General features: G+C 43.9%; 2 protein-coding genes across 2 annotated transcripts; both read right to left on the bottom strand.

Moving 5' to 3' along the window:
* Window positions 1-177: 177 nt before the first annotated feature.
* CUNH11orf42 (chromosome unknown C11orf42 homolog) lies at window positions 178-5282 on the bottom strand. Its single transcript, XM_003781026.3, has 3 exons — window positions 4864-5282; window positions 668-1463; window positions 178-398 (listed from the first exon to the last, which is right to left on the bottom strand). The coding sequence occupies exons 1-3, from the start codon at window positions 4933-4935 to the stop codon at window positions 268-270; spliced, it is 999 nt and encodes a 332-aa protein (XP_003781074.1). The 5' UTR covers window positions 4936-5282; the 3' UTR covers window positions 178-267.
* Window positions 5283-10031: 4749 nt separating this feature from the next.
* Window positions 10032-11076, bottom strand: LOC100953707 (olfactory receptor 52W1). The gene has a single exon (XM_003781025.2). The coding sequence runs from the start codon at window positions 11002-11004 to the stop codon at window positions 10042-10044; it is 963 nt and encodes a 320-aa protein (XP_003781073.1). The 5' UTR covers window positions 11005-11076; the 3' UTR covers window positions 10032-10041.
* Between the last annotated feature and the right edge of the window lie 3457 nt (window positions 11077-14533).

Here is a 14533-nt window from a genome sequence, read left to right as displayed (position 1 = left end):
CCCAGAAAGGTTGTACATAGATGGGGAGGTGGTCAGGGGTATTTTCTCTTTTGTGAGGACATTAATGTCAGGGTTTCAAAGTACCCAGGGTGAGGGGACTTGAAGTCTAGAGAAGATAGTGGGGATTCTCTTCCTTCTTGGACCCCAGAAGGAATAAGCAGCATGGGTTCAGGATGGTTTGGGGGAGCAGCAGCTGATGTTTATTGGGGACCAGTATCCCTATGCCAGATGTTGGGGGCCTCGCCCCCTGCATCTCTTGCTTCAGCTTCACTCGTCGCTGTCGAACTCCGAGGACAGACCCTGCAGCAGGGGCAGGGACATGGAGTGCCGGTCGGGGTCCCCGGGGCCCCCACCCTGGGCTCCTGGTGGGGGGCTGCGGGGGCTGAAGAGCCAGTTTTCTGCCAGGGTTGGGGATAGTCACAGCTTGACTCATGCCTTGGTCTTTCTGCCTCCCTAGTCCCACCCTCTGGTCCTTTGCCATCCCCACCCCCTCACCAGGGCTTCTTCATTTCATCTCATCCTCCCCTAGCTCCCTCATTCCATTTCCCTCACTAAGGTCCTGTGCTGAGTCATGGATTCCCCACTTATTCCTAGGCTATAATGCTCATGCCCTCTCCCTCCTCTTTGTGCCTCCCATTCCTCTCATCTTCATTTTCCCTAGCAGTACCTGACAGCATCTGGGGTCCCCTCCGGAAGGGATTTCGGCCCTTGTAGGAGAATCTGGTAGGTCTTCCCTCTGGCCCTTCCTGGGGAGGTGGTGTAGGTGGGGCAGGGACAGGTTGGGGCACATCAGCAGCTTCAGGGATATCAGCAGGTGCTGATGTAGGGGCCAGAGGTGTGATGCTGAGGTTTGGTCTGACCCAGTTGGCTCCATGGAGCACTGGGTCTTTGGTCAGAGGCTTCTGTGGTCCCAGTACACCCTTGGGCTGCAGTGAAAACTTGAGGCAGGAGAAGGCAATAGGCAGTGACCGCTGTAGCCGGAGCAGCTGGGGTTCACGGGCTGTTGGCATTAGACCCAGCTGCAGCCAGGAGCAGGAGAAGACCTGGTAGATGACATAGATGCTGTGGGTGCTTCGGAGCCAGGGAAGAGTCTGCTGTAGGCTCACCTGCCCTGGTGGCAGCAACAGGAAGGCTACCTTCTTGCGCAGGCCACCCATATGTAGGCGGATCCGGCAGGGCTGCCCATCCAACAGTCTCATCTCTTCATAGGCTATCTCTGCTCGGCCATTTGGTGAGTATTCCCGAGTGCAGTGGGCAAAGTTATCCTCGGACCCTGTCTGCTCCAGGAGGTTTGGTAGCGGCCCCACTGGTTTCAGTGCTCTCCGGCCCTGCCGACCTGGTAAAGTGAGGCGGGTGTGGGCAGGGCGGGACTGTTTCACTAGCACACCCAGTAGGTCATAGCAGGCTGCATCCGACAGGAAAGGTACTGCCACTACGTTGGACCCAAAGCGCTCCTCGATAACCTGCAAGAGAGAAATCAGTGACAGATCAGTTAAGAGTATGGCTGAGAAGACATAATGAAGCCCTGAGCTAAAATAATGGGGGAAGATATTACAGAGATTTAAGTTACAGAATTAGTAGAACTTGGTCACTTTAAGAGGTACGGGAAAAGAAATCCTCAGGATCATTCCTAGGTGACCAGTTACATAGTAATGTACGAGGTAAGGTACAGAGAAGTAGGTTTGAAATGTCCATTCTTAAACTGTGTATCACTTTTCAGTATACCTTCTGCCCTAGCTGCAGAGGGTAGTTCTTTTAGGAAATTTGAGGCATCATTTCTGTAATATTACAATGTGCTTTTAGAAATTTTAGCTCCCTTTGGTTTTATCCTTTTTATCTTGGCCTTTTTGGGCTTTGCAATTCTAGAAAGTTTATTTCATGACTGACTTTGAAACCCTGTAAGATCTTCTCTAGAAATTGTACTTAGGTATTAAGGATCTTCACCCATTGAAGATTTTATTGGCTGAGACTTATGGGTCTCACACAGAGGTTCCTCTTTTGGCCTCTTTCATATTTAAGCCCTCTGCTTAAAGAACTATACTATACTCTCTACTTCTAGCCCTAAATCCCATGAGTCTGTGCCCCTACTGATGGCCTTGCCCACTTTGTTGGCTTTCTGGTAGAATTCATCAATGGCCCTTTAATGCTAATCTGCCTTTTGCTACATAAAGCTGTTTTGGAAGTGCTGCCCCCTAGCTCCTTAGCATAAGAGGAGGGTAGCTAACTCTGGAGTTTTTAGGGTTTTTTTTTTGGTGTGTGTGTGTGTATGTTTTAGAGACAGAGCTCTGTTGCTGTGGGTAGAGTGCAGTGGCACCATTATCACTCACTGCAACCTCAAACTCCTGCGCCCAAGTGATTCTCCTGTTTTAGCATCCTGAGCAGCTGGGATTTCAGGTGTGTGCCATCACGCCTGGCCTAGAGTTTCATCTGTACTTTGTATAAACTGAGGCAGCTTGAAGGCTTCTACTTTTATTACCAAGGCAAGCAAATGACTGGTGTTCTTTCTTGGTTTGCATGAAACAATTCCTCATTTCTTTTCCTTTGCTTTACTAAGACAAGGAACATTTTCTTTTGGGTGGGGACATCAGGCTGAAGAAGAAGGTTCTGAGAAGGGCTAGTGGGTTTCCAGGGATGAGAACAGAGCACTGCTGGGTTGGCATTTTTGGATGGAATGCTTTGTCTCATGACCATGAAAGCATAGTCACTAAGCATAATTTCAGAATTTCACCCTACCTGCTCCTTTGGTATCTAGGAACTTATACAAATAAGACAAATGAGAGTGTCTTCAGGAGAGGTCCTTCTAACACAGGGGTTCTCAACCTATGGGTTGAGACCCACAGGAACTGTATTAAAGGGCCATGGCATTAGGAAGGTTGAGAACCACTGCTTTAACAGGATTGTAACATTTAAAATACCTGCTTTTTATCCAAGTTTCTGGTTTAATTGGAGGCTTTCCCCAGCATATAGGCATTAATTTGCCTAACCCTAATTCTAACCCTAACTTTCTTTCTTGTTCTTGAGGGTTCCAGTAATTATCCTAAAATAGAAAAAATAAGGCACTCAGTTGCTTGGTTAGGGTGACTGTGTTCTTGGTAAAGTCACCATTTGAGACTATTATCTACTACTATTAAATTTCTGCTTTTTTTGGGTAGAAGTTATATGGACCTTAGAAGCCAGCAGATTTAAGTTTCCCAGGGGCAACCCAGGAAAGTGATGGTGGAAAATTATCTTCTTGGATTTACCTTAGTTACATTGACTTATGAATGGGGAGCTCTTGAGCCACATCCTGTTGAGCCAAGTGTTTTAAACAATATCAGTGGTTCTGGAGACAGGAAACCAGGTCACTTAAAGGTGTCCTATTGAATTTGCCCTGTTCTACCAGTGATTTATCCTGCACATCTCTACTCTGATTTTTCTTGGCAATTTTCCATTTAAATAGGTTAATGAGTTTTTCTGCTCCTCACATGTACAGCTTTCTCATAATGGAAAAACTTCATTTACTTTCATGCTAATTCTGATTGATCTAGTCCAGAACCAACCTTCTACACTGCTGAAACTCTAATACTTGGGGAGACATTCAGCTCTCCTGATTTTGCTTCCCTGGAAAGTTGACTTTTGTCATGAGAAGCTACCCCATTTGGAATTGGGAGCTATGTGCTGTAAAGGCTGCTTTGCATGTGGTAGGCATTGCTTTAAGGTGTTTTTTTTACAGCTTGGTAGGGTGCTTTCTGTGAGTGCTTTACAAATTCACTTTCCTTCATATCTCTTAGCCAGAAACTTATCCCTAAATTTTCTTTTTCTTTCTTTCTTTTTTTTTTTTTAGAGACAGAGTTTCACTTTATTGCCCTCAGTAGAGTGCTGTGGCATCATAGCTCACAGCAACCTCCAACTCCTGGGCTTAGGAGCCTGAGGAGGCTCTTGCCTGAGCCTCCCTAGTAGCTGGGACTACAGGCGCCTGCCAGCATGCCCAGCTACTTTTTTGTTGCAGTTTGGCTGGAGCTGGGTTCCAACCCACCAACCTCGGTATATGGGGCCAGCACCCTACCCACTGAGTCACAGGTGCTGCCCTTTATCCCAAAATTTTCTAATCTTAGAAATTTGCTAACATCTAGCCTGCAGCAAGTGATTTGATAGGATTTGTTGGACAGCTGCAACCCATACACATGTGATCTTCCTTCTCCTTGAAATCTACATATTTGACTCAAAACCAGAATTTTTCCTTCTGTGGAAGTTAAGGAAGAGGGAATGTAGGTAAGGAGGTTGAATGTAAAGTTCAGGTTCTATAAGAAGCCTAAAGAGACTTTCATTATTAGCCTGTATACAAACCCTTTGGACTAATTTTCACCCCTACTTCTGCGACTCTTCTCTTGAGGGCTATTTGCAGTTTATAAGAAAACACAGTTTTTTTTCTCTCTTGGCTTTTGTGTATACTGTATTTTAAATTAATATCCTGTACACTTATCCCCCACCTAGTTATTAACTCATTCAGGTATTTATTAAACACCTTTTATTCCAGGTTGCTCCTCTCATTTGTGTGAATAACTTCTGTTTGACTAGAATGTTACTCTCCAGCAATCCTTCTTGACCTCCTAAGTCCTATCCCTGTCTTGGTGTTTCTCCCCTGCTTTCATAGCTCCCCATACTTGGATTTCAAGGAACCTTTCTTACTGTTTTTTGCAATTGTTATTAAATGGGACAGTTGATATTAATCACTTTACTGCAGTGCCTGGCACATAAGCTAGCGCCGAGTAAATGTTAGTTATTATTGTCTTCAGGCTTCCTACCCCTTCCTACTCACAAGCTGCTCAGACCCATCCAGGCCACACTTTGTTACTTTCTCTTTAGACTCCTTACTTTACCTACCTTATCCTTGATGAGGGTCCAAGTGGCATCGGCTTCATCCAGTGTTAACAGGTGGGGGGTACCAACCAACATGGTGGGGTGTGGGAGGGATGGGGCAGGGCAGTGGCTGCTGCAGAAACCCCAAGCTGCCCAGGGAGGTGAGCCCCCAGGCCTTGGGCTCTGAGCTACTGCAGCATGAGGTCATAGAGGTCCTGCTAGGTAATGGTGCCTAGTAGAGAAAGGACAATACCTTTTCTAGCCTTACTACAGCTTGTAATTCATATTCTGAGTCACCTATCTATCCTTCTGTTTTAGAGGTGGAAAATATAGAGAGCATTTGTGTGTCTATGAGTGTGTGTTTGTGTGTGGTTCTTGGTCTGAGCTCTTTAAGGAGACGGAATCAGGTTTCTCCTGCTTTCAGTAGCCTCCCAGAAGTAATTTGCTATCTCATTAGCTGCAGATGACTTCTTTGTGGGGTTGGATTGAGGTCCTGAAGGATGTGGGACCACATAGTCATGTGCCACACTATGATGTTTTGGTAAACAATGAACCATATATGATAGTGGTCCCATACCATAAGATTATTGTATTGTGTTTTTATAACATCTTTTCTATGTTTAGATACGTGAATATTTGCCATTAGTTGCCTGCAGTATTCAGTACAATAACATACTCTACAGAGCTGTAGCCTAGGAGCATTAGTCTATACCATATAGCTTAGTTGTGTCATATGCTGTTATCATCTAGGTTTGTGTGAGTATACTCTGTGATGTTTGCACAACAATGATATTGCCTAATAATGTATTTCTCAGAGCATTTCCCCTGTTGTTAAGCAACCTATGATGTTATAGTCCAGAACTTATACTGAAAACCAGTGGTTCTCAACTTTGGCTTCACTTTGGAATTAACTGGGAGCTTTAAAAGTGACTGGATCCTACTTCTAGAGATTCCGGTATAATTGGTCTGTGTTGTGCCTGGGCATCATGATTTCTAAAAGTTCCTCAGGCAATTTTAATGTGTAGCAAAGGCTGATTCCCATTATTAATTAATGAATTAATTGCAATGAAAAGTAGGTGTATGTGTAGGAGGGTGTTATGTTAAGCAGTGACAATGCGGAGAGTAAGAATCTAATTGGGATGTTGCCTTAGTAACTGGAGAGATTTTCAGGAAGCCAGAATTACCCTGATAAAAGACATTTTTTTTATGCTTCATTCCCTGTCCTATCTGATTTGTGCGTATCAGCTACTTTCCCACTCCAGCTCTTATCCTCATGTCTACAGAGAGTTCACCTACTGTTTTGCTATAGAAGACTGGTTCTTTGAAGAACCACTGTAAAGAGGTTTTTCCAGTACTTACTTTCCCATTCTGTCTAAGGAGTCCTCTCTTTGAGTTCCTCTGCAGTCTCCTTTATGTCCTGAAAGATTTCTTGTGTGTACCTCCCCCAGCCCAGCCCAATGTGTCGATCTATCCCACAAAGTTGGCTTTCTTCTGAGCTGGCTGAGATGGTATGTTTAGGGGAATGGGGAAGGGTGGGAAAGAAGGTTATCAAGAAAATTTTCCTAAAGGAGAAGTAACTGGTCTTAGGGGTATGCAGGTCTTCTGAGGCAGAGCTATGAGTATGGGTGCCAGTTTGACAATGGATGTCTTCTTATTTTCCAAGAGAAGAATTAAGATGAAATCTTCTGTGCTAGGAGCTGTGCCAAATACTTTGAAATTATTATCTTAGTTAATCCTTTTAGTAATATCTTGAAATAGGTACTATTTTCCCATTTTACAAGTGAAGAAACAGGCTCAGAGATGTTAAATAATTAACCCATGGCATATAGTGAATTTATAGAGGATCTGGGATTCAGGAAAAAGCCTCTTTAACTCTAGTTCTAACCATTAAACTGTATTCCTCTGTTGAAGGGTGAGGCCAACATGCCTTCTGTTCAGTTAGTGTGTGGTGGTAGGGGTGCATGCTAGGTGGAAAGTATAAAGTTTAGTGAGAGAAATGGGCACAATGAAAGAGAACCCACAATGGACTAAGTCAGAAACTCCAAGTTTCTTGTTAAGATAAGTGAAACCAACCAAGTTCTTTCCTCCTAATGCTCTGTTAGCACATTTTTTATTATGGTTGACAGGAGAGGTCACTGGTTATAGTATTGTTGGCACCTCTGTGCTCTCCAGGTAGGAATCCTGAATGAGACAGATGAGGTAGAGCAAGAGAGACATACGCAAGGACAAGAGTTTTACATAGGGTACACTGGTGAATGGTGCAAGGAGATAGAGGGGCAGTGATACAGAGACAGTGAAAGAGATTGATAAGTAGAAACAGAATGGTGTATATCCGGATCCTGAGGGGACTCCAGCTTGAGGTGAATGAGGGAGGTACAGGGTGGTGGCTGTTGGTGAGGAACATGAGGAGGGTCTCTTTACATCCTCAGTAGGATGAGGAGAATCTCATTAGGATTTTTCTTCATGAATAGGGCATAAGAGAGGAACTATAGTGATGAACTCCTCAGAAAAAGAAGCCCTTACTTTCTGTTTTGTCTTGCTATCTGATAACCATGATTCTTTAGGCTCTCTAAATTTCATGTAGCTGTACCCTGACATTAATTCTTTTTTTTTTTTTTTGACTCAGAGAGTCTGACACTGAAAGGTACTGAAGGAAAACAGATGAAAACTGCTATCTGGGCCATATCCTGCTCATAGGGTTTCCCTTTGGTGTGGCATGTTCTGGGTTCTCCCTGGGAAAGAGGTACAGATCATTAGCAGGATATCTGAGAGTGACCTAAGTGGAGAACATAAGAGGAACAAACAGATGGGGCTGTTTATCTAGCGAACATGAGGTTCTCTATGGAAACTTCTAGGGGAGTACAGAATAGTGTTGATAGCAAAGACTTGATAACCACCTGTAACAAGAAGTCTTTTCACATTTGTTAGGCTATGGGGATAATCATACAAGTCTCTAATACCTTATTCAAAACTTTTGGGGACATATGTTTTAGAATTCAAAATATTTCAGATTATAGAAAGAGAATATAGTACATACTTAACAAGGAATAACCCAGTGGGGTTCAGAACATTTCCCTATAGTTAAGTGCACCAATGTTTCTGCCATTAAATATATGTATGTTCATACTAAGTGAGGTAAATTCTATAAATAGGATTATGGTGGTTAAAGTTAGGTTTTGGGCCAAAGGTTTGTTTTGTCAGAGACTTTCTATTTTGGAATTATAGATAAGGGACTGTGGGCATATGATTAAGTCTTCTCAGGTTGTCATGAGGAATGAAAAAGTGCGGTAAAGCTTTCTAAACACATCACATGGTAAGTATGTATGCAGTCTCATTTTGGATGGAACAAAATACAATGAGGATTTTTGGCGTGAAGAAATAAAGTTCTTAAAGTGGACAATGTACAGCATTGGAACCAGCTACCTTGGGGAATTGTGCACAACCAGAGGTTAAAGGTGCCTTAGAAGAGTCTTCCTGTGGTGGGAGGGTGAGAGAATTCATTGGTTATGATCATTGGCTGCACATGATTTCCCTTTTCATGTATCAGAGGGGAAAGGCAAAAAATGGTGTGTATGTATGTATGTATGTGTGCCACGGGATTATCATATATTTCTTTATACTGTTGTAATAAATATCTTACTGTATACATCTTTGTTCACATTTTGATTATTTTTCTTAGATTTATTAAAGGGGAATTACTAAGAGAAAGATATGAATATTATAAAGATTATCACAATTGTCACAGTTATCCACAAAATCATGCTTGGAGGCATTTAAATTCAGAACCTTATTAAAAAAAATTAGTCTTGAGAATGACAGCCCACATTTGCGTATAGGTTTTCTATCAATCCACTTGGGTTCAGTGTGATGACACTTCTGAAAAATCAGAGCTTCTGGGCTAACTCTTCATTTCCTTGTTTGTTTTGTTTTGTTTTTGTTTTTTGAGACAGAGTCTCACTTTGTCACCCTCGGTAGGTGCTGTAGCGTCATAGCTCAAGCAATCTCAAATTCTTGCGCTCAAGTGATTCTCTTGTCTCAGTCTCCCAAGTAGCCGGAACTATAGACGCCCTTCACAACATCCAGCTATTTTTTAGAGACAGGATCTTGCTCTTGCTTAGGCTGGTCTGGAACCCGTGAGTTTAGGCAATCCACCCCCCTTAGCCTCCCAGAGTGTTAGGATTACAGACATGAGCCACCACACACAGCCTCATTTCTTTATTAATGAGGACCTGGTGGTAGTACTCACCATGTGGCAATGGAGATGGCATCATTTGCTTTTTCTCATTTGCAGTATAGAATCCTTTTCTGTGTGATGTCCCATGGTGCCTGGTCCAGCTATCTGTGCTGAGTGGGCTGTGTTGCTCCTGGCTTCAAGTCTTTATGGCTAACTCCAATACCTGTGCTTATGATAGTTTTCCTGGACAGCCTGGGTTTGCCTATGCAGCCTGTAGCTTTCTTTGACCTCCTAACAGTTATTCCTTTCCTTCTGAAATTACACTCATATACTGAACTCCATTCTGGTGTGAAAGACATTTTGTTATGCAGTGTCCCTTCCATTGTGGTATCTTAGCTGAAAATGAATCTCCTTTGGGTAACACCATGATACTTCCTGTTAATACATTGCTGACTGGTCATGAATTATCCGGTAACGCGGATAGTTTCTGAATAAAATTGTCAATCAACAATATGTTAAAGTAGCAGCTGTTCTCTGATTCATTTTGCCCAGTCTCAATTCCCTGTTATCCCAAATTCAGCCTATTTTATTCTTTCTCCCCGCCTCATCTCTCAGCTGCTTATAGTATAGAATCATGTAGGTTCTCTAATATCTTAACACATTGTTGACTGGCAATTTTATGCAGAAACTATCCAGGTTACTGGGTAACCCCTGACCAGTACAGTGTGGTAATATCTCTACACTGTTGTAGCTGCAGCCATGTGAAATATTCCAATTTTATCACATTGTGCTAACATTATGTGCTTCTAGCGATGACCACTGCTTTCTTCCAAGGAGGCCACATGGTTAGGCCAAAGTCTACCTGTGCTAGTGGTGCACATAGTAGGGGCTTCAGAGAAAATATCTATTGAGTATTATCACAGTCATATACAGACAGTGGGACAAAGATGACATAATCCATACCCCAAGACCCCAGACTCCCTGAGTAAGGCTTCTTCCACCTGCACCTCAATCCCTAGTTCTGTCCATTAGAACTGGCTTTTTCTAAATGTGAGTGTTTCCAGGAGTCTGTCCCTGATCTGCTTGGTACGGATCCCATAGATGAGAGGGTTGAGTGCAGGTGGCAGCAGCAAGTAGATGTTGGAGAGAAGAATGTGTACAGGCTTTGGGACGGTGTGGTGGCCAAAGCGATGTGTGAGGTAGGAGAAGAGACCAGGTATATAGAAGGCCAGAATGACACAGATGTGAGAACTACATGTACCAAAGGCCTTGGCACGGGCTTCCCGGGTAGGCAGCTGGAGCACAGCATGGGCAATGAGTCCATAAGAGCCAGTGATGCCCAAAATATCCACACCTGAAACGGCCAATGACAGCGCCAACCCATATAAGTTGTTGGCCCGTGTATTACCTACCACCAGCTCTACCACTGCCATGTGTGCACAGTAGGCATGGCCTATGGTCTTGGCTCTGAAGTGCTCAAATCGTGCCACCAGCAGAGGGAAAGGCACAACAATAGCCACAGCTTTCAGTGCCAGTGCCAGGGCTGTATAGCCTACACGGGCTTTGGTGACTAGGATAGGGTAGTGCAGTGGACGCCCTACTGCCACAGCACGGTCACAGGCCATGGCCAAAAGCACACCAGATTCCATGGCAGTCAGTGCATGTACAAAGAACATCTGGACCAGGCAGGCAGCATATGGCACAGGTTGGGGTCCAAACCATAGCACAGCCAGCAACCCTGGGGCTACAGATGAAGCTAATCCCAGGTCTGTGGCTGCCAGCATGGCCAGGAGTAGAAACATGGGCTGGTGCAGCATGGGGTCTACCCGTACCACTGCCAGCAGTGCTCCATTGCCCAGCAGGGCCAGCATATACATGGGCCCAAAGGCCAGTGTCAGCCAGGTCTGGGCACCCCTTAGCCCTGGAATGCCAGTCAGTATGAAGAAGGTTGGGTGTAGGAAGGTGCAGTTGAGCTGTGGTGGTTCTGGCATTTTGTGGCAGGCAAAGCTTTAGAGATCATGGGAGCATGACTCCTGACAGGGAGGTACAAGGGGAGAGATTTTGAGGGTGTCAATTGGCACAAACCCATCCATTCTGTGTGTGTAGGGGATCACAAGGCTATAACCTTTGGGTGGGGGTTTTGGATGGATAATTAAAGTTACAACTCTAGCTAGCATGGGAGAATCCTTTGCTTCTAAAACCCCTTGAGGGTTGTAGAGGGAGGAAATAGGGAACAGAGGTAGTGAGGCAGGGGTAAAGAGGTAGGGGGTGAGGTGGTATGGCCAGAGCCCTCAAATTGGAGGTCGTCTGAGGGTGGACCTGAGATAAATGCTTTTCTTCTTCAGAGTCCAAGTAAAGTCATCCTCAGTCTCTGTATATGTGAAGAAAGACAGTGCTGCCTGAGGATTGTGTCTCTGACAGCCCTGTTCCTGATGGCATATGTCTTCCACGGGACCCCTGGCCTCAGCTACTTCAGCTCCACAGTGTGGATGGGCACAGTTTTCATAAGTGTTGCTTAGCTCTAATATCTAGGCACCAGTCCTCTAAGAAGAATGGAGGCAAAGTAGAAAAAAAGGGAGTATCAGTAGTGGGAGGTGGATGGGATCTGGAGTGAAGGTGGGAACATGATTTAGCAGAAGAAAACTGGTGGGTTTTGGGCAATATGGGGTGCTTACGTTATTCTGAACTTGAAGCAGTGAACTTGAATGCTAGCTGGAGACTTGAAGTTGGGCCTGGGGAGCCACGGATAAAGAGAGATGCCAGCAAGAAAAGGAACTTTTTCTATCTTCTTCACAGTCCACAGGGGGGAGGTCCTACAATCCAGAATGAGAATTCCTGGGGTGCCAGAGGAATGGAGGTGACATAGGGGGAGAAAGTAGCACTCAATCCACGGTCGCAGACATCTAAGAAAGAAGGATCTTTGATGTTGGAAGAGGCAAGGCGAGTAGATGGACTCCTTCTAGAATCTCTTGCCTGTTGAATAAATAAATAAGGAGTAAATCTCCAGCAGGAGATTGGACTGGACTCAGGAAAGATCTTGAGCACTGTGTGTTGGCAGTTTCTCTTCATCTTGCCCAATGCCTGTGGGGCCCTTTATGAGGCTGTTCTGTCTGCTTCCCTCAGGACCCTTCTCCCTCCCACCTGTGCCACATTAACTCTTCCCTGTTCTACTTCTTAGCTTAATGCTCATGGTCCAGTAACTGAGGACATAAAGAGGCAGAGACGGGGGCAAGCAAGGAGAGAATGGAGTTGAAAGATCTGGGATAGAAAAACACTTCTTCTGGGATGTCTTTGCTGACTACCTGATGTCTGGGAGAAAATTAATTAATTAATTACGGAAAGAAAGAAGCTATCTGTTGCCCAGGGCAGAGTGCGGTGGTGTCATTATAGCTTCCAGCAACCTCAAATTCCTGGGCTCAGGTGATCCTCCAGCCTCAGCCCCCTGAGTAGTTGAGACAATAGGCATTTGGCTCGTGCCAAGCTAGTTTTTAAATTATTTATGTATTTTTTTTTTTTTTTTTTTAGAGACAAGGTCTTTTTATATTGCCTAGGCTGTTGTTGAAGTCCTGGGCTCAAGTGATCCTCCCTAAAGTGCTAAGAGTATAGGCATGAGCCACCGTGCCAGCCTGCATTATTCTTTAATAGCATCTTTTGTTCCACTGAATTGTAATTATTTGTCTCTCCCTCTTCCCCACTAGACTGAAAGAGTTATAGGCATTGCTTTTTATTAATCGTATCTCTACTGATCATCACAATGCCTGGCCTGTAGGTGATGAACTGCTAGCCCAAACAGCCTCTGCTAACAGGGATAGTTTTAGGAGCCTTAGTTATCCATGGAGAAAAGAAAGAATTATTTACCATCAGTCACAAGTCTACTGAGTACAGTTCTATTATAAGGAGACATAGCCTTAAAAATCACCAAACTATGCAAAATCATGGCTTGTTGGGAAAATGGGGGCAAAGGAACAACGTTCAAAAACTTAACATTAAAAAAAAAAACCCAGGAAACTAATAAAATGGTAGGACTAAACTGCATAAGTTAAGTGGTTAGAAGCACACACATACTGCAACAAATATGACACTTTATCTTGAAAAATGTCTGGAATTTTTTCTGTGGAAGTGAGTTTTGGAAGCAGCTTGTGAATTATTGTAAAGCAGTGAAAGGAGGCTTGTCTGAAATTGGATGAAAAGTTGTAACACTAGATGTGGCTTATAACTCAAGTGAGTTACGAAGTAAACTGAAGTATGGATATTTATGGTATGTGCATAATTGGCTTTCCTACCAAATTCAGTTCAAATGAGTACACAGTTTCCTGTGTTCCTAGTTTCTTGAGAATGGAATTACATAGAAGCAAACACAAAATTCACATCATGCTCAGTTCCTTAATGCACATTTCAATTGTGTTTGAAAAATTTTTTATTTTAAAACCAGTATTATAGCAGAACTGAATGAATCTCTTTTGTGCCTGGCCCAGTGCCATGCGGTGAGGATATAGTGGGAATACCAAGACCCCCTGCTGCCTTCAAGGAGTTCACAGTCTAGTGAACACAGTAATGTGAACAGTAATCCAAGGACTACTAAGGTAATTGTATTAACTCACGTCAATATCAGATATGATGGTAGTAAAGAAGCCTTTTACTCCCTAGAGGAGCCAGGGAAATCTCTGGATCACTGTAATGGCTAATAGTAACCATGGAGCATTGCTCTAAGCTCTAAGCTCACAATGACCTGTTGAGGTGGGTACAGTTCTTTCCCTCATTTTACAGACAAAACAGAGATTGCCCAAGGCCACATAGCTAGTAAATAGCATAGTTAGGATACTCAAACAATCTGGCTCTTCTTGATCTTAGTTACTTTAAACATTTCAGCTGAGATTTAGCACAAGTGGGAATTTATAGAATAGTAGGAGCAAAATGCACCTGTTCCTGGTAGAAGGCATTCAGGAGACTGCAGGCGGTGCTAATATTTTTGAATAGGGAGATGTAGAAAGAGCTACAATTACTTGGCAGTGGATAGTGATCTTTCATCCATTGAGGGAAGAGAGGAGCTCTTGGGAAGTGGGAGCAATGGTTTGAATGGCATGAAGGAGAGGGCTTTGAAGTTCTCTTGGCCTTAAAAGAATGCTAATGAGATTTTTGGCTGTCTCAGGCACTTGCTCTTTTGTGGATTTTTATAAGCTACATCACAGAACCCTTAAGCCCAAATTCCACTATTGGTTCTTCAGACCCCAGTCCATACTTATAGAAGCTCTCTGAGCATGTGGGAGCCAATTGGCTGGTCTTTTCCTGTGACACTGGGCTATTAGAGGAGAAGACTTAACAATACACCTATGACCTCCTGGGGCTACATGCCAGCTCTGTGCAAGGAGTATGGTGGGGCTGGGGGGCAGAAGGGAGGCTCACTGAACCTGTATGTTGTTTCTAGACTGGCATGGAAAATAGGATAGGAGATTGACTATGCTTTTCTCATTTGTTTGGCTAATGAAGCCTCCACCAACATCTTCTATAGCAGTGGTTCTC

This window comes from Otolemur garnettii, unplaced genomic scaffold, assembly GCF_000181295.1.
Source record: "Otolemur garnettii isolate 467f Iridium unplaced genomic scaffold, OtoGar3 scaffold00001, whole genome shotgun sequence".
NCBI classification, from domain to species: Eukaryota; Metazoa; Chordata; class Mammalia; order Primates; family Galagidae; genus Otolemur; species Otolemur garnettii.
This window is presented reverse-complemented; position numbering and strand designations above follow the sequence as displayed.

Excerpts from the sequence above, each read along its gene's own strand:
- CUNH11orf42 (XM_003781026.3), bottom strand. The coding sequence starts at position 4,935 with ATGTTGGTTGGTACCCCCCACCTGTTAACACTGGATGAAGCCGATGCC. Across the intron at positions 1,464-4,863 it reads GGACCCTCATCAAGGATAAG|GTTATCGAGGAGCGCTTTGG; the intron begins GTAGGTAAAGTA and ends TCTCTCTTGCAG. Across the intron at positions 399-667 it reads GGGACCCCAGATGCTGTCAG|AAAACTGGCTCTTCAGCCCC; the intron begins GTACTGCTAGGG and ends CAACCCTGGCAG.
- LOC100953707 (XM_003781025.2), bottom strand. The coding sequence starts at position 11,004 with ATGCCAGAACCACCACAGCTCAACTGCACCTTCCTACACCCAACCTTC.